General features: G+C 41.2%; 1 protein-coding gene across 4 annotated transcripts in view; it reads left to right on the top strand.

Annotated features, from left to right (window-relative positions):
• Positions 1 to 20,452, top strand: part of REXO1 (RNA exonuclease 1 homolog) — a 140,064-nt gene that overhangs the window by 51,914 nt on the left and 67,698 nt on the right. For all 4 annotated transcript variants that reach the window (XR_016314201.1, XR_016314202.1, XM_089687455.1 and 1 more), the window contains exons 5-8: positions 119 to 249; positions 12,913 to 13,050; positions 16,038 to 16,161; positions 18,680 to 18,790. Coding sequence is in view for 2 of the 4 variants with exons in the window: in XM_089687455.1 (XP_089543581.1) it covers positions 119 to 249; positions 12,913 to 13,050; positions 16,038 to 16,161; positions 18,680 to 18,790 (504 nt within the window). In the remaining 2 variants the exon portion in view is untranslated. The remainder of the gene's footprint in view (positions 1 to 118; positions 250 to 12,912; positions 13,051 to 16,037; positions 16,162 to 18,679; positions 18,791 to 20,452) is intronic.

Raw genomic sequence — 20,452 nt, 5'->3', positions numbered from 1 at the left:
AACTTTCAGAAATGTAAATCATTTGATTTTTTTTTTACTTTTTAAAGGTAATCCTTCAAATACCTCATGACTTTGTTTACTGGCTTTCTAGTGTTGATTGCTTATTTATTTCATGCAGAGGGGAAGAGCCCAGTATCAGCACATAGTGGTTCACCACCTGCTCTCAAGATGCGAACTTTTACTGGCATGGCATCAAAAACCACCTCTGCGACTGTACAAAAAAGACAAGTGCATATACCATCACTAAAGGTATATTGACTTTGATAGAGATAAGTGTGCCACATTTTATTTGAATTGTTCATTCATTTGCTGTTCCCATTCTCTTCTAATTTCTAAAAATGTTTGTTTGATCTACTGTGCAGCACCATACTGTTTTCTCTGTAGCAGTCCAAATTAGCCATAAAAAGGCCTCATTTAAAATTAGTTTTTTTACCCTTGAGTAGGTACTTTTTGTGTGTCTCTTATTTTTGATCCACAATAATGATTGTAGCATGTTGTTGCATATCAGTACCGGTATTCAATGTACTATTCAGCATATGTAGCTTCCATTTTACTCCAAACTGAAGCTGGGTAGAATGTCTGCTCTAGGTATAATAAGCAGAATAATTTTTTTTATCACAGCATATTTAACCCACCTCCACCCCAAAAAAATGAAAAAATAAAAAGACAATTGCAGCTTACCAGTCATTTATTTATTGGGGCAGTGTTTGTTTTCTTTTTCAGGCCAATTTTACTTTTTCACTTGGTGGTGCTGCTAGTAATGCATCTCATATCTTCAGGGGACAACACCCAAAATACTGTTTCTCTGGAGGAGCAGTGTTGTTTTTCCTGGACAGAAAGTGCTTAAGAAATACAGAATATATCTCCCCTTCCCATTATCGTTGTCTTAAGAGATGTGGTCTGTATTACCAGAGAGACCTGGGACAATATTCTCAAATCGCATCCTTTGCTCTTTGACTCTGTTAATGGTTATAAGGACCAAAAAAGTACTTTTTTTACACTTCTTAAACAAACATTTCAAAATACGTCAGATCTTTAGGAAATTTTTACTGAGAGAAGTATGCAGACTGCTAATATTGACCTCAACTTCTAAAAATGCTAGTTATTCAGCAGTCCTTTGACTTTACTACTTTAACCTGAAGCAAATATACATCAAGTTCCAACTTTGCTTGGTGCATTCCTATTTTAAGTTGTATATGCAAAATTTTTTGCTTAGGAAAACTGTGACAGCTGGTCTACTAGAATTTTGTTTAGATTGTCAACAATGATAGTTCCCAGATTTTTCTCAAAATACAAAATTAATTTAACCAATTATGAGCCACTGTACAAAGGTTTTTCTTTCTCCCCATTTTGATATGGTCATTGTAAGGAATTGTTTAGACAAGCTTCAGACTTCAGTGTGTGTAGAGCAAGGTTTCTCCACTTGGGATTCGGCAGAATCCCACAGTTCTGTGAGAGGTCCCCAGGAGCTCCACCACTTCCAGTGTTGCAGTGGATTCCCACATGCACAAAAGTGATATTAATAGGTGGGATATTGTGGGGAAGAAGGGGTCTTACCTGGTGGGCAGAAAAGACCCCTGACCTTCAGAGGACATTGTTATAAATATGCCAAATGATGAGGAGACTACCTCCTAGTCCTACCCTCTCTGATCTGGATGTGTTCCCAGGGCAATGGCCTAATTTTGTGGCTAGCAATGACTTACTCTGTCGGGTTACTGAGGTTTGGGAAAACATTGTTGGTCAACTGTTGTATACACGAAAGGACCTTCATCTGGCCCATAATGATATTTTGGGGAAACAACTGGGAACTAAGAAAACTGAAGCACGTATCACATCTCAATAGACTTCTAATAACACTGCGCTGTGAAAATTAACATGAATACACATCTCAGTCAGTATTAACATATAACAAATAACCAATTAATCTATATCTGTGCAAAAGCTCCTGCTGCCTCCTTTGTAAATGCATAAGTAACTCGCAAGAAATCAAATAATGTTAATAGATTTCTGAAGGCACTACAGCAATACTGAAAATACAGTACATCAAACCATAAAGGTCATAAGAAAGTCCATGCAAAAGACCCACACCTATTATGAATAAATGAATAGCCGTATTTCAGTTGTACAGGAAAAATAAGAGTATCCCACTCCGTGAGCAATCATCTCTCGTGCTCATCCTATATGTGTCTCACTCACCAAAAAGATATGCCTCACATGTGAATGCTCGGCATAAACTGCTCAGAATGCACCACTCCTCTGAAGGATCTTCCCATACACTAGTAGAATAATGATCTGGTAATTCCAAAAAGATTTTTCTCACATGTGAATGCTCGGCCTGAATGATTCAGAATACACCATTCCTCTCAAGAATCTTCCCATACACTCATAGAGTAACGATCTGGTGGTTCCTCAGATATTCGGCAAAAAAAGTGAACTCTCATAGTGTACTACCCAAAAAACGTCAGCGCAGTTGACTGATCTGACTGAGGGTCAGACTTTGTCATGGTTAAGTGGACAACGGATGCCTAAAAGGCCTTCCTAGAACTCTAGTCCACTGTGTCAATATCCTGCCCTAACAGTTTCAAATTTCTCAAAGACATTTTTCGTTAAGATAAATGCATCTGATGTGGGACCTTGTGGGAGCTGTGCTATCACTAGACATTCATGAAAAGGAGCATCTCGTGGTCTTCCTCAGTCGAAAATTAAGTGTGGTGAGAAAAATTACACAATGTCTCTATAAAGATCCCCCTTGTGATAGCAGAAAAGTTAAATTTAAAATAAAAAAATAAAAATATCTTAAAAAAAATGTTAAGGCATCCCTGTCCACCCACGTATACACCCAAATGCAAATACGTATGTAGTCATAATTAATTCTAAACTGATAACTTCATAGGTGACGCTTTAAAAGCCTTTGGACAATTTTAGGTACTGTAGTTTGTTGCTATTTCAAAGGCGTGGGCAAGAATAAATCTTGACATGATTTAGTATTTATCAATTTTGCCTAAAAATGGGTATTTTATTGTGTTTATGTGCACTAAAATTCATTTAGTGTAGCTTTTCCTAAAAATTTGTGTTTGATAAATGGCTGTGCAAATGCTGTGTGATACATTGCTGAAGACAGTTAAAAAAAAAAAAAAAAAAAAAAAAAAGTCCCAAAAAGGTTTTCAAATAAATTAGTAAAAAAGCTAGGTCAGAACATATTGCCGCCATCCCCCCCCCCCCCCAATAAAGGATAAGGAGAAGTTGGTATCAAATGTCAGGGAAAAGGAAACTGTAATAAATACATTCTTCTCAGCTTATACGGAGGAAAATGAGAGGTATATTAAAAGACCATAATGTTCATAACAGTATATGAATGTACCCTTGTGGCTGACAGAGACCAATGATAAAAAAAAAAGACTAGAGAAACCGAACTTGAAAAAATCACAGGGACCGGATAGCTTACACCCAAGAGTACTCAAAGCTCAAAGAACTATAGCCAGACCATTATTCCTAATTTTTAAGGACCGCTTACTGACTGGAATGGTACCAGCTGATTGGTAAAAAGCAAATGTGATACCAATATTCAAAAAAAGGGTCAAGATACAGTATAGCCCAGGAAACTACAGACCAGTCAGCCTAACATCAATAGCATGTAAACATTTGGAAAAAGTAATAAGGGACCATATCCAAGATTTTGCTGATGGTAGTAGTATCATTAGTGGTCACCAAAAGATTTTATGAACAGTTCTTGCTAGCCCAACGTTTTAACATTCTATGAGGAGGTGAGCTGTAATTAGGATAAAGAAAGACCTGTGGACCTTTTTGTATGTAGACTTTCTTAAGGCATATTTCCGGAATGGTCTGGAGTTGTGAGCAGGGTATCCCAAGGCTCTATCCTCTGACCAGTTCTGTTAAACTTGTTCATAAATAATAAAGAGGTTGGAATAAATTGTTCAATCGACATGTTTGCTAATGATACAAAGCCAAACAGGGCGAGAACTTTAGAATAGGATACTGAAACTTTAGTAGACCTAGTTAAAATAGAGTGTTGGGCATTTTTATGTGCAATTGATAGCCCCTGCGTGGGCGTGTTTTGTTGCTCCTGTCTTAAACTGTTTATAAATTAATAAAAACATTGAAATACAAAATAGAGTGCTGGGCAACTATACAGTGGGAAAAATAATTATTTGATCCCCTGCAGATTTTGTAAGTTTGCCCACTTACAAAGAAATGAAGGGTTTATAAATTTTATCATAGGTGTATTTTAAATGATAGAGACAGAATATCAACCAAAAATCCAGAAAAAACACGATTCAAATGTTATAAATTGAGTTGCAGTTCAGTGAGTAAAATAAGTATTTGATCTCCAAGCAAAACATGACCTTGCGGGCGCTGCAGGATTTCAGTCCATGGTGGCATATTGTGTGACCAATGGTTTGTTTGGTGACTGTGGTCCCAACTGCTGTGAGATCATTCCCAAGCTCCTCCCGTGTAGTTCTGGGCTGATCCCTCACTTTTCTCATCTGATTATCTTTACCCCATGAGGCGAAATCTTGTATGGAGCTCCAGACCAAGGACGATTGATGGGTTATTTTGTATTTCTTCCATTTGCGACAGAAACAATTGAGTACTGTCCGTGATACTTTTTTTATTTGCACCAACATACAATTTTGAGGACAAGCTTTCGGGGTATGTCCGCTTCTTCAAGGTCCAAGCAGTACTATACAAATACAAATCACAAAGTTTCAGCAGAATATTAGGAGGGATGAAAAAAAAAAGAGGCTAGAGATAAGAGACAGCAAAAGCGAGGGGGGGGGGGGGATACTACACTCACACAGAGGCAGTCATGTTTGATATGCTGCGATGGGAAGTAAAATGGCACCCCAATATGCCAATTTATTTATGGCTGACCTGGAGGAAAAATTCCTGAACAGCATGGAACAAAAACCATACAGATACTATCGCTATATTGATGATATTTTCATCATATGGAGAGAAGGTGAAGAAAACCTAAAACAATTTTACTCATTGATCAACACTTTTTTCATCCATCAATCAAACTAAAAATGTAATACTCAAACACACACGTCAACTTCCTAGACTCCACAGTATACATCAGGGATGATACGCTTCACACCTCAATATACAGGAAACCTACTGACAGATGCAACTACCTCCACAGTTCCAGCTTCCACCCTCAACACATGAAATGTGCCATCATACACAGGCCATTAGATACCACCGAAATATGTTCTGACCCAAGAGACAGAGATAAACATCTCGGGACACTAGCAGACACCTTCCATAAGAAAGGTTACAAGGACAAAACTATCAACACCAGCATAAACACAGCCTTGAGAACACGAAGGGAAAACCTACTTCAGTACAAAGAGAAAAAAAACAGACAACCGTGTACCTCTAGTAACCACATACAACCCAGCACTAGAAGGGATAAGAAAAATAATCAAAGATTTACAACCCATCATAACAGAGGATGGAACTCTCAAAGAAATATTAAAGCAACCACCAATACTAGCCTTCAGACAACCCCCCAACCTCAGAAATAAACTAATAAATAGGAAACTTCCTTCTGATCAAGATGTCACAAATAATGGAAGCACACCATGCAATAGAAAACGCTGCAAACTGTGCAACCAAATCAATCCATCAAAAAGTGTCAGACACTCAAAAGGGATCTTCAATTTTTCCAGATCATACAGCTGCACCTCCAGTAATGTTGTGTACCTTATCCAGTGCAGAAAATGCAGCAAAGGATCTTATGTTGGCGAAACAGGACAGAAGTTGCAAACAAGGATGAATTTGCACAAACATACCATCAAGGAACATAAAGAAGATGACCTCTGCACACCTGTGGGACACCATTTCGCACAACCAGGCCACACAATGGGAGACCTCAATATTTTAGTTCTTAAAGGAAATTTCAAATCCATTCAGGAAAGAAAAACTTTTGAACTAAGAATGATAATTCTATTTGACACAAGAGATAACGGCCTGAATTTGGACATGGGATTCCTCAACCATTATCCAACAGTTTTATCACCTCAAGCATGACTGCCTCTGTGTGAGTATAGTATTCCCTCCCCCCTCGCTTTTGCTTTCTCTTATCTCCAGCCTCTTTTTTTTTTTTTTTCATCCCTTCTAATATTCTGCTGAAACTTTGTGATTTGTATAGTACTGCTTGGACCTTGAAGAAGGGGACATACCCCGAAAGCTTGTCCTCAAAATTGTATGTTAGTGCAAATAAAAAAAGTATCACGGACAGTACTCAATTGTTTCTTTCGCAAATGCACTAATACGGCTACAATCACCTCAAGCTTCCATTTGCAAATAATCACTCCAACAGTTGTCTCCTGCTCACCAAGGTTCCTGCTGATGGTCTTGCAGCCCATTCCAGTCTTGTGCAGGTCTACAATATTGTCCCTGATGTCTTTTTGACAGCGCTTTGGTCTTGGTGAGGTTTGAATGGAAGAATGAGATTCTGTGGACAGGTGTCTTTTATACACATAACGAGTTGTCGTTAGGAGCACCTTCTTAAATTGATTGGACTAATCTGTGTACCACATGAGCACATAGCCAGAACTATTGTTGGTAGGGGATCAAATACTTACTTTACTCACTGAACTCCAACTCATAACATTTGTATCGTGTTTTTTCTGGATTTTTGGTTGATATTCTGTCTCTCTCATTTAAAATACACCTATGATAAAAATTATAGACCCTTCTTTGTAAGTGGGCAAACTTACAAAATCTGCAGGGGATCAAATAATTATTTTTCCCAGTGCATGGCAGATGAAATTTAATATTGAAATCTAAACTAATGCACTTAGAAGCCAAAAATATGCATGCATACTCGGTAGGAGAACCAATGGGGGAGTCAAAGATGTAAAAGGATCTGGGAGTCCTAGTAGATGACAACAATGCCAGGCGGCAGTAGGAAAGGCTAGCAGACACCTTATCTTGAAATAATAATAAAAATATAATTCCACTACCACTTTACAAAAATTTGGTTCGTTCACATCTTGAGTATGTAGTTCAGTTGTGGGAAGGATGTGCTTGAACTGGAGGGTCCCAGATAAAGGCAACAAAGCTAGTAAGGGGGCTCGGGTGTGGAGATTTTTTAAAAAACTACTTGTCGAGGGACTATATCAGGCCCCAATCTACTTGTCCCTCATGACAATCTACTTGTCCAGATAAAAAAAAAAAAAAAAAGTAACCAAAATCATATCTAAATCAGAGGTGATTTAGGAATTTCAGAGCTTTTAAAAACAAAGGAGGCTTTATGGCGACTTAAACGTGTAATATTTTTAACATTGTGCTGTTTTATCTCCTCCTGCAAGGGGGAGACCTTGCATTGTGATGAACCACGATTGGCTGCTTGTCAGGAAAGGATGGGCCAGGGCCTTAGCGTGTGCTTTTACGTTTGTATGTGCATATATGTGGGGGCCTCAATATTTTTTTTGGGGGGGTGGTATGTGCTTGGGTGTAGCTTTAGTTTTTTACAATTAAAAAAATACAGGTTCTCTTTGAGACATCCAAGGTCTAAAAGACCCTGCATGTCTCCCCTGTGATCCGCTGAATGTAATCGCACCATATTACATTCTTTCCCGGGGATTGCATTACAATCTCTCAATGGGGACCTAGAAGTGACATCGTAACGTCACTTCTGGGTCAGCACAAGAAGGGGAGGGGAGCATACTTGTCCGCTCTTCTCCCTTCCCTCTAGCCGATGGCGAGCCTGGCCTGCAGATGGGCAAGCGGTGCCTGGGAAACCTCACGGGGAGTTGGCGGAGAGGCTGGCACTGTGTGGAAGCTGTCCCGATAGCGGTGTCAGACCCCAGACCTTCTCACCAAACTCGTGACCGAAGGACTAGCTGATCTAAAACCGCGATGTCACGTGCGTAACAATGCCACACCCAGCTGCACCCTGCACAACGATTTTCAAGCTAATTGGACCACAATTGATGTACCGACAGCCTGAGCGATTTTTACTGGGTCAGGTTAATTACGCAATTAACCCTTCACACTGCCACCACCTCCTTTTTGTACAGAGAAAGAGGAAACTCGGCAATATCAGCTAAAACACTATAATGGTTGAGATAATCATCTGCATAATACGGTCACCGCAGGCCGATTATGCAGAGAGTTAAACAAACACAGTAGCGTTCTCTTTAGAGGCAGGAATTCGTAAATTGCAATAAAGCGCTATAGAAACAGTTCAACACTTTCAGAAGGAAAGATTTATTACTAAAAGGTCAAACGGGTGCAATAAAAATATTTACAGAAAAGATGTAACTAAGATATATATATATATAAACATACAGAGACTAACAGCACAGCAAAGAGATATCAGAGAGAGGTGAAAGGGTTAAGGTACTTGCCAAAGTCCTTGGTTAGCAGATCCAGGTTTCAGAGCAAAAGGTCACGGGTCTCCCCAGGTGGTATTGATGTTAAAGTGGGAGACGTCTTCAACTCAAACTCTTAGGCCTGACAGCCTATTTTGTAGTTCCCAGCAGGGGGTGTCTCTGAAGTCAAGGACCAATACCTCGCTTAGGGCGTGGAGGTATGGGTGGATACCTCAACTAGAGCCAAAATCTCCCATAACTCATATTTTGGCCCATAACTTTCCAGCTGCACAAGTGACATTCAACCCGCAGGTAGATTATTATGCAGACACGTCTAAGGATTGATTAGATATGAATTATGAAATTATAAACTGTACAGTTCACGAGATCTACTTCTCTGTTTTCCTGTGTATCCGAGACAATACGAGTGACCTATCAAACTGTTCGCCTTCTCGTGGCCAATCTGACGATATGTCCAGTTTTTATGTAAGTCTCTCAAATTCCAAGATATGAGACATAGGGGAGAAATGGATTTTGAAAGGTGTTGATCTGATTCTGTCACCTACGCTTAGTTAGGTTTATTCGGTTGGAATCTCTTTCAACTCCTGGGAAAGCTTGCCTTATCTCTTACGAGGTGTTACAATTTGCAGGTTCCTTAGACAGGGAGGCCCTGGCTCCCTTGGGGGGCTTTATAGCTCCTATGACCCTCCTGTGACATTCCCAACTCTCACACATACTGGCCAAATGTTGCTGGGCCTCTCTAAGGAGGGAGGGGGGAAGAATGAGGGAGAAATATATTTGTCAGGATGGTTAATCCCTTTGCCAAGATGGAAGTTGAAGCCAAAATGGTTGAACCGCGTCCATCTCTGGATATACGCTGTTACAGAAGCAATCGCCCCAAACGTCCCAGGCGATAGGAATCCCTGAGGCGTCTGAGGACCTCTGTTATGAGGAACGACTGCAAACATTAAACTTATTCACCCTGGAGAAGAGAGGCTTAAAAAGAGGATATGATCTCAATCTTTAAATGGCCACTCTAGCATTTGGAGTAAACGGTTTAACCACTTGCCCTCCTAAGGATTTACCCCCCTTCCTGACCAGGCCATTTTTTGCATTACGGCACTGCGTTATTTTTAACTGGCAATTGCGCGGTCATGCAACGCTGCACCCAAATAAAATTTATGTCTTTTTTTTTTCCCCCACAAATTGAGCTTTCTTTCGGTGGTATTTGATCGCCTGTGTGTTTTTTATTTTTTGCGCTATGAAAAAAAGACCTACAATTTTTAGAAATTATTTTTGACTTTTTGCTTTTTAACATGTCCAGTAAAAAAATTTAAAAAAAGCAAATTTCGTCATAAATTTAAGCCAAAATGTATCCTGCTAGATGTCTTTGCTGAAAAAAATCCCAATATGTGTAAATTAATTGGTTTACGTGAAAGTTATAGCATTTGCAAATGGCGGTATAGATACTGGAATTTTTTTTTCTATACTAGTAATGGTTGCGATCAGTGACTTATAGGGGGAATGCGGGGCTGTGGTGGGCATTCTAACACTGGGGGGAAATTACTTGGTGTCACTGACATCCCCAGTGACACCAATACAGTGATCAGTGCTAAAAAAAAAAGCACTGACACTGTACTAATGGGACTTGGCAGGCAGGGGTTTACATGAGGAGCGATCAAAGGGTTAACTGTGTGCAGGGAATGTTTTTTTATATAGGGGGTGGTGTGTGTGGGCTTAACTGTAACCACACTGCTCTGGATGGCTGTGCTGTGCATAGCCATCCAGGGCAGTGTGCCAGAGCTGACAGGGAGGAGGGCTGTTGGTAAACAAAGCACTCCTCCTCCCCTTCGGAGGCTCTCGGTAATCACCGGGCGCTGGCAGGTAATCACCGGCCGGGACCCATTGATTGGCGGCCACGAATGGTGGCGCAGGTATGGCGCGCGCACGGCTCGCATGCGCCCCCTTATCCGGAAGTACAATCACTTGTATATATAAGTAATTTTTGCGCACCCCTGTCGCCCTGTAGCAGTATATCTGCTATAGGGCGGTCAGGAATCCGTTAAACTGAGGTCTCTAAAGACGTGTCCACGCAGTCACGTTGGACGAGAAGCTATTCAATCTTAAACTGTGTACGGGTTTTTTGGTTTGTTTTTTTTTTTGGTTTGTTTTTTTTTTTTTTATGATTATAGCAGTAAGGATGTGGAGCTTCCTTCCACAGTTGGTGGTGTCAGCAAGGAGTGTAGATACATAAAGACACGCACACACACACACGATGGACTGGTGTATTTATTCAACCTTACCAACTATGTAAAAAGAGTTGCCACCATTTTATTCTCCAAGGCCTCTGCTTTCAGAAAACATATATTTTGGAGGGGGGTCTAAGCAATTTTCTAGCAAAAAATACAGGTTATAACAGGTGCATGAAAATGTTAAATATTGGCCCAGACTGCAATTTGTTAACATGGATGCCACAAAATAATGGCAAAAACACCCAGATAACCTGGTTCTTTCCATGTCCTATAAATGTTTTGGTTTGTGGTGGAGCATAGCCCTCAGAAATGACTTCAGAATGCTGATGCTCTATACTGCATCCATTGTTTTGGCTCCACTAGCACCTCCACCTCTGAATTGAGGCTGGGGAGGGAGGGGGATATGTACTAGCTAAACGGGATGTGCCTTGGATGTCGGGTATGTATCCATTATTTGCGTTTTTAGGTGCTTGATGCTTTAACTGATACAGCAAGGGTTAATGAAAGAGAGGACTGATAAGGAAGGTGTGAGTAGAGAGTGGGGGAGTGTTGGGAGTACAGATGGCTGCAAATGTGTAAGGCAGCCATAGATGAAACTATCTTCCTCCATGGGTGGAAAGAAAGAAAATAGCTAGATTCCTCCATCAACACAGTCAGCATTGATAGCGCGAATGCCTCCCTCAGCACTATTATGTCAGAACACAGTGATTACAGCTAGCGGCTATAGCCGCCAACAGTAATCGCATGGTAGAAATCCTACAGGCTGGATTGACTTGGGTACACACAGTCGCCTGCCATGCCTGCCTGCCCATAGATGGATTGAAGCTTGGCTGGTTCAGCAAGGATTCAACCCATATATGGCCGGCTTACGTTTTTTGACACACATGTCAAAACGTACACATTTGCAATCTGTGGGCCAAATGGGGCACTATACTTTCCACTATTACCATTAATGGGGCACTATATCTTCTGCTAAGACCAATGATGGGATTCCCCCTCCTATTGACCATAGGCATAAAGTAATTTTTTTGACTCTTACTAACCATAAAGCCTGAGGCATTGTTTACTACCGATTTACTTTTGAACATTTTATACTCTGAACTGGCCTCCCTAAAGTCTGAAGAAGATTAAACTGGCCCTTTTGTTTAGAAACTTTTCAGACCCTTGGTATAAAGTTGAGAGCGGCACACCCTGGGGCTTTGTCCTGACCAATTTTGTTTAACATGATATAGAGGTGGAAAAGTAGTTTAAGCCTCCATGTTCTCTGATACAAAGCTTGGCAGGGAAAAAACTTTGTCAGGATATAGCAACTTTACAGGCAGACCTAAAAAAAATTAGAGGGTTGGGCAGCTATATGGCAAACGAAGTTTAATATTAAAAGATTTAAGTCCCCCAAGACTTTTAAATGATGAGCTCACTTCAGAAGTCATTAATTTTGAAGATCTGTTTTGGATAGGAATGAACTGCTGATTGGAAAGCTTGTGAGGTGCAGTATTGGCTGCTTGGAATTAACCAAGCGCATTCCAAGGCTTCATGCGCACTGCTCAACTTCTCTGAATGCCTTTTCTCCTGATAAGAGAAAAGCTGCTAAAAAACCATGGTAAAAGTTGCGTTTTGCACATATATTTATGCGTACTAATGTGTTTTATTGGCCAGAATATTACAGGCAGAAAAAAACACCAGAGACCTTTTTTTTTTTTTTTAAGTCCAGTGAGGTCTTATGTGGAAACTTACAAGGTTCTGGGTTTTCACTGCAAATAACTTCAGTAATCTGGATAGAAGACAATGTTGGGAAAGAATTATATAATGTAACTGAACAGACGTTTGATCTATGTTTTGACTGTTAATTTTGTAGCTTGGCCAATCATTTTACAAGTTTAACTTAACTGGATGTTACTGTAAAGTACATAATACTGTGTACTAATATTTTAATTTCTTTACTGTAAGAGCAGTAAGGATATGGAACTCCCTTCCAAAATTGGTGGTGTCATCGGGGAGTGTTGATTAAAAGAAAAAAAAACTCTTAGATTGACATCTTAGCAAACATAATATACAGCAATATGAGAAATGGTAGTGACGTAAATACATACAGGTTGAACAGGATAGACTAATGTCTTGATACAACCTTGCCAGCTACGTAACTTTGGAATATACATACAGGTATAATGCATATTTACTGTTGCTTATTGCTGCTTTTCCGCTTGGACTCCCAATGTATTGCTCAAAAGATGATTATCTCTACTTTTCTCATTAAAATTTTTAAGCAATGTCTTTCCATAAAAAAATAAAATAATAGTAATACTTTTTTCTTTCAGAGTGCTGCCCTGAAGAGGCCAGTAATTCCCACTGAATATGGAGCAAAAGTACCAACTAGTATTCGTCAACGTTACTTGAACATTTTTATTGATGAGTGCTTAAAATGTTGTGTTTCGGAAAAGGAAGCGTTTGATAAGGTGTGTTAATTGTTTATTTAACCCCTCCCAATGAGCATAGACATGTATTCGGCCTAACAGAAATGGGTCATTATCTTTGTGGCCACCTATATGTGCCACTATGTTTTCACAGTGTGCTTCCAGCACAGAGACAGAGCTTAAACCAAGAGTTTCGGGCCTTGTACAAATGATTGGTAACCGGGAGGCCCAGTTCCTGATCACCTGATTGCTGTGAAGGCATCTGATTGATTATCACAGTGATCAGTCACTCTTCAGCTTGTCACTGTGTTGTTTCCTCCATGTGGAGTAAAAGATACATTGTATATTTTTTCCTTGCTAGATGAGAAAAGTGTGTTACAAATAATTAAAAAGTTAAGTTAAAATGACTAGATCAGGGTTTGATCTAGGTCAGCTTTAGCGTTCGGGTCAGAGATCATTGCCATGGTCTGAGTCATAGGTCAGTATCAGTGTATTTTAGATCGGATTACAAAAAAAGGCATTGTTAGTGTGTTTTAGATCAGTGGTTCTCAACCTGTGGAATCTTAGGACCCACATTTGTCCTTGGTCATTAAGGTGCGACCCAAAAATAATTTAATTTCCGAAACCTTATAGTTTATTCCACAAAACAACTTCAAACAGTGTTCTACAATGTATATGCACTTTTTAAACCATAAACAAATTGCTTTCTTCCAAAATGGATAGTGCAGTAATCACAGCTCTACTGAAAATGAAAGTGCTGTTGAGGTAAAAACCCAATAAAATAAACGGTCATTGAAATATATGACGTTAATTATAACTAATGGGAAAACTGTGGATGTTTCTTGCTCTTGATAAGTGTCTCAAATTATAAGGTGATGGTAGACAAAGCAACTCTGAGGTCGTGTTCAGTGTTCATTCTGTTCCTGAATTTTTGTCTTCAGCTGAACCAAAATTGAGAAGCCAATCTCACAAAGATAAGTTGTGCTGAATGGTAGCAGGATTTTGATGGGATGGGTTGCGATGGAGGGATTTTCAGTCATGACATTACACCAGAACTGAGAGAGGGTTACCTCAGTAAATTTCTTTTTTATCTCTCACCAATACCCCCTAACTTTAAGTGATTTCCCCTCTACCTCACACTAATATCCATAAAGCTGAGCAATGCCTCCTCTACCACTCACTCTCTCAAAGGCACACTAAATTATGAGTATTAAAGTGGTTGTAAAGACTGAAGGTTTTTTACCTTCATGCATAGAAAAAAAACCTGTGTGCAGCAGCTCCCCCAGCCTCCTCAATACTTACCTGAGCCTCATTGCGATCCAGCGATGTGAACGACAGCCTCGTCTGTCCTGTGTCTCTGCCTCCTCATTGGCTGAGACAGCAAGTGAGAGCCATTGACTCCCTCTGCTGTCAATCACAGCCAATGAAGAGCTGGGGGGGGGGGGGGGGGGGCAAGCCACAGCTCCGTCTCTAAATAGACACACTGGGCAGCGGGTGCCCCCATAGTAAGCTCCTTGCACAGGACAGACAGGAGAAGCCAGGAGAGCCTGCAGGGGACTCGAGAAGAGAAGGATTGGGGCTGCTCTTTGCAAAACCACTACACACAGCAGGTAAGTATAGACATGTTTGTTATTTTACAAAAAAAAAAAAAATTTTAGAATTGCTTTAATGTCTTCAGTGGATTTTTAAATAATATAGTTTATGCAATATTTGTGTGAGGGTTTTCAGTCACCCACCCTTTCATGCCCCCCTTCCTTTCCCCTTTTATCCTTTCCCCTTTTATCCTTTTTTCTTATCCCCCTTTTACGCCCTTTTTTTTAATACCCACCTTGACCCCCTTTTCATGCCCTCCCATTTCATGGTTTCCTTCAGTCCTCCCCTTTCATGCACACTTTCAGTCCCCCCCTTCATCGCTTTCCTGTTTTCTTTCATTCCTTTCAAAATGCGCTCTCCATGACCCAGCCACAACACAGGAAAAGTACCTAGCGGAGGCATTCCCTGGCTTCCAAGGATGCTGTTCTTCCCTCCTGTGCGGCTGGCCGACTGGAAGGAAGTGTAGTTATGTCACTTCCTCCCAGCTCTGCCATGAAGGAAGGAGGAATGAGCAAAAGGGTCGTGGGACCTCTGTGTAAATGCACTGTGCGCACCACCTTAATGGGACCGGCTGGCAAAAATGCAAATATTAAGGCTGGCCGTAGTTGTGGTCCCAGCCGTTTTAACATTTATATTAGTGCGGCCAGTGGTTTTTAGCAATATATGTTGTCAGGGCACAGGCAGTGGTGTATTTAGGTTTCATGCTGCCCTAGGCAACACATAAATTGGCTCCCCTCCCCATGGAGAGACCCTGACACCAACCAACACCCCCCCTCCCCTACGAAGAGAGCCTGACATTGACCAACACCCCAGCCCCACCCAAGAGAGCCTTCAACTACCACCACCCCGCATACACTGGCAACCTCCCCCACCCTGGCAAGAGAGAAGACACTCACCTTTACAGCTCTGACATCCCCAGGAACAAGAGTCAGGCTCTGCATACACCATTGAGCAGCCTGTAGCCTCTCTCAACTTCCACCTGGTCTCCGTACTGCGTATGTCCCTTCTTCCTTTACTCCTTTCGGGGGATGGCACTGCCCCCCTAAAAAATGCTGCTGCCCCCCTGAAAAAATGCCGCCCTAGGCAAATGCCTTGTTTGCCTTGTGGTAAATACACCCCTGGGCACAGGACATTTTATTGGGGCATTAGAGGCCGGGGGGGGGGGGGCACTTGCCCAGCCCCTGGCCATGACACACCTTTGAGAAACATGGTTTTAGATGGGATAAAAAAAAAGCTGTTTTTGGGCCCTACTACAGGTACAAATAGAAAAACAAATACAAATTATTCATATGGATACCCTAAGTACTTTCAATGATATGTAAAGTTTTATGAACACATGGTCAGGTGATAGGATTTGTTTTACCCTCTGTCATGAAGGGGGTAACTGTGAATTTGTATCTCTTCCTTTACAAATTCTAATATTCTACCTTTTCTAGGCCCTTGAAGAAGAAAAGTTAGTGTACAGTCGTAGCAACAGTCGTAATATTTATCTGAATGTAGCTGTCAACACTCTGAAGAAACTAAGAAGTCAAGGACCTGTGAACAAAGCTACTTCTCAAAGTGCGTAAAAAAATAATAGTTTTGTTATGGTGATCAGTAGGTGTGTGTGTGTACCTTCTGCAGTTGAGCATGTTTTTGTTTGTATATAATTCCAGTGAAGTAAATTAATTTACATTGACACTTTTATTTGTTTGTGTAAAGTGATTCTATATTGTGCCAAAAGTGACTTATTTTTGCTAGTCTTATTTTATGACTATGCCTTCAAAGCCAGGGACAGTGAGATGGGGGTGGCTTTAACCAGTTTACGTCACTTAAGGACACTTTCAGCGCCAATTTTCAGCTTTCAGCACTATCACACTTTGACAATTACTGTACCCATATGAAATTTGTATCCTTTTTTTGAGACCATGCTTTCTTTTGGTGATATTTGATCACCACTTTCTCTGTTTGCTACATAAATGAAAAAATACCAAAAAGTTTGGGAAAAAAATTATTTTTTGCTTACTTTTTGTTATAACGTTTGTCAAATAAATAATTTTTCTTCATAAATTTTGCCCAAAATGTATTCTGCTAAATTTTTGGGTAGAAATAACCCAAAACAGTGTATATTATTTAGTCTGTGTGAAAGCTATGGAGTCTGCAAATTATGGGATATATATTCGAAAATATATATTCGAAAATTGATCAGTTGAGACCCTAAAATGCCAGACACTGATATGGGGTTGCTGATATGGCGTATGGCGCAGTAATCAGGAGGCTGGTATGGGGTATGATGGGTATGGTGGTGATCAGGACATTAGCATGAGGTATGACGGTGATCAGGATGCTGGTATGGCAGTAGCCAGGACACTGGTATGGAGGTGATCAGGATGCTGGTATGGGGTATGGTGGTGATCAGAACACTGGTATGGGGTATGGTGGTGATCAGAACACTGGTATGGGGTATGTTGGTGGTCAGGACGATGGTATGGCGCATGGCAGTGATCAGGATGTTAATATGGCGGTGATCAGGATGTTGGTATGGCATATGGAGTGATCAGGACGCTGGTATGGCGCATGTTTGTGATCAAGACGCTGGTAAGGGGCATGGAGGTAATCGGGGTGCTGGTATGGTGGTGATCTGTACACAGGTATGGATATGATCAGGAAATTGGTATAGTGTAGGGGGGTGTTTTGTGCACAGTGGGACAGGTGACAGGGGCTGGCTGCACTGTTTATTATATATTTATTGGGGCACTGATCAGAGACACTGAAGTGGCTGGAACAGCAGTCTGTGAGTGAGCCTAACAGGTTGCTGTACACTCGCACACTGCAGGATCGCTTCTCTCTGCTCTCACACTGAGAGCAGAGAGAAGTGATATTTACTTTTACTTTCCATTTTTTTACTATGTGAATATATATATAATACTGTGGGTGGTCGCAGCAGTCGCATGGTAAAACATCATGTGATCGCCTGGACACTCCGATCGCTGGGCTCCAGGGTGCGTGCTCTGTGAGCCATGCAAGAGCCATCGATGCGGGCTGACATACAGGTACGTATCGGCAAAGCTTCCCTTCTGCCGTCTATGCAGAATGGCTGGACTGGAAGAGGTTAAAGTTTAGGATGCTGGTAGCACACCAGTAAAACCTCCATATACCCTTTAAAACTCTCCACCAACCTGCTGTTGATTTTCGCTGAGATTTGGTGCTCCTTTATTTCACAAACGTTCAATACCTACCTGTGGCACTAGCTGCCAAAAGACAAACTTAATTTGTAAAATAGAGAAGCAGAGTGCCCATACTGTATTGTCATTGTAATCTAGACCTTATTGGTGCCACCATTAAGGATTTTATAAGACAGGTACACTAAGTATTGGGACACCCCTCCTCCTTTATCACAATGATTGGTTAATCATGAAGATTGCTTGCAGCCCACTTCCAGCATTTGGAGCCATCTTCAGAGCGTGCATTTACATGGGAAAGAAGACTTAAATCTGAACTCCAAAAAAAGAAAAATTAAATACTGTATATTCTGCAGTCGCCACAAAGGATATCCATCCACTTTGTGTGCATTAAATGCCTTGGAAAATTAGCAGTGACATCTGTAATGTGCTGCCGATTAGCCTGTGACAGAGCTGTGGGAAGGATCCAGCTAGTTCACCTTCTACAGGATGCCTGCAGAAAATAGAGGAGGGGCAGATACAAGACCAGTCACCCTGCAAACGAGAGAGAGCAGCAGTGAGGCAAAGTTTCACACTGGATTACTGCACAAGAAGATTCATGTTTAAATGCAAATGCCTATTGTATTTAGACAATTTTTGGTTATCCTTAAGTTGTGCTTTAATCACCATTCTCCTAGCATCAACACCTGCTGGGGAGGGCAGTAATTTATTATAGGGCTGGTTTAAAGGGATTTTATATCCAATAGACTATTTTTTTTTACATTTTAGAATACATATTTTCATAGAATGGGATTAATAAAAGAATAACCAAAATTTGGCAAGTTTATTAAGGCAACAACCACTTTTTCCTGACATGACTATATTGTATTAAGAAATGCATGGTTCATGTTTGCACTTTTACTCTGTTTTACTTCTAGAAGTTGCTAACAAGAAAGCAATCTCCCATAAGTCTGTCCTTGATGGAAAGTTGGCAACAAAGACCAGCTTCACTGTACAACCTAGTGTTCATCAAGAGGAAGATAGGACAGGTAGGTAACATTTGGGTTAATGGTTTTTGTCTTATTTGTCCTTTCTCTAACCTTTTGACGTGCCCTGCACATCATGGCAATTTGGTTTTAAACCAATCTGACAACCATCAGCTTGCTGTTGGCTTTATAGGCTAAGTTCAGTTTTGTAATAAAATGCACTGTGCAGTCAAGGTCTCCAGTACTTTTAAAAATAACTTGTAGCTTTAAAATTTGGCATGTAATTTGAGTGCCATAATGAGCGAGATTTGCGTTTTGTCCTTGATCTGGGACCCCCTGTACATTGGACGCACTCTCAGCATCACTTGAATGAGTGCTCTCACTCGTTCAAGACTGCATATGTGTAGTGTGCTCTCCCTCCCCAGTCGCAGCAGCACTGAGCTCAACAGCTGTGGAGACAGGGGGACGTCTGCACATATGTGGGCCTTGAAAGAGGTAGAGCACTTGTAAAGTTGAACATAGATGGATCGCTTCTTTTTGATCAACCAGCTGCAAGGTGGATGACGGAATCCTCCCTGCTGTGCTATTGTATTTTGGCAGTGAGGATTCCTCCACTATCAGAATACATTGATCAGTCCTTCGGCAAACTGTAAATAATAATTTATCTTTGTGCAGATTTTAGTTCTGTAAAAGACATTGTTTTCCTATCTGAAAACAGCTTTGATCATACTGTAGGCAAGACAGCTTTGAAAAAAAGGGCTTCTCAGTGCTGTGGATTCCGTCGGCTAACAAACTTTCTCAAGTAATTCCATTTCCTCTGTTTTTTTTTTTCTAAGCAAATCAGTAATTTCTAGTCAGCTCTCAACTTTGCATAGAAAGTATGCACATGTGCACACACACATGAAATTACTGACACCAGAGAAAGGACTTATTTTCTTGTGGACACTTGCAAACCCTCACTGCAGAATTTTCTACTTGCTCTTATGCTTGCTGCTTATAGAAAATCTATGGTCACAGACAGGACTGGGACAAGGGGGTAGGGTTGGGGCAGCTACTATTATGTGATGGGGGGGGGGGGCGCAATGAGAGTTCCTGATGCTACAAGCTGACAGTAGTAGTGACGGCAACTTCACTACTCCTGTCATCTTATCCCAGGAAGTGACAAGCCAAATCTGTAGAGGAGGAGAGAGCCTAAAGTAGGCTGTGCTCTCTCTCCCTTCCAGCTTCACACTTGTGCCACTGCAGTGCTCTTGATCAGGAGTTTCAGAACGGGACTGTGCAGGGTTTGTTTACCCACCCCCATCCCCTCCCAAATAGAATGTGGGTAAACAAAGTCCCAATCTGACAACCAATGCCACTGCTAGTGCTCGTCCCCGGTGCTGCGATCCCATGCCTGTCAAAAGTATTGCAATGCTGCTTCCCCTAGGCTCCTTCTCCTCTGTGACCTGTCATTCTGAGGAGCAGCCCGGGAGGCAGCCGACAAGCTGAGGAGCAGCCCGGGAGGCAGCCGACAAGCTGAGGAGGAGCCTGGGAGTCAGTCCGCAAGATAACCCCTAGAGGCAGACCTGCATCTGAGATCTGTGTGTTGAATGGAGGGGAGGATTGAACGAAAGGCCTTGGGGAGTGGGTAAAATAAAAAAAAAAAAATTTGTGCTGAAGATGAGTGTACTAGTAGGGGGGGGGGAGGGGAAGAGGATTAGTGCTATGTGGGGCGATTTGTGCTGG

Source organism: Staurois parvus, unplaced genomic scaffold (genome assembly GCF_062004578.1).
Source record: "Staurois parvus isolate SC_StPar_1 unplaced genomic scaffold, SC_StPar_1.0 ptg000425l, whole genome shotgun sequence".
Classification (NCBI taxonomy): domain Eukaryota; kingdom Metazoa; phylum Chordata; class Amphibia; order Anura; family Ranidae; genus Staurois; species Staurois parvus.
The sequence above is the reverse complement of the archived record's forward strand: the minus strand, read 5'-3'. Positions and strand labels throughout refer to the sequence as shown.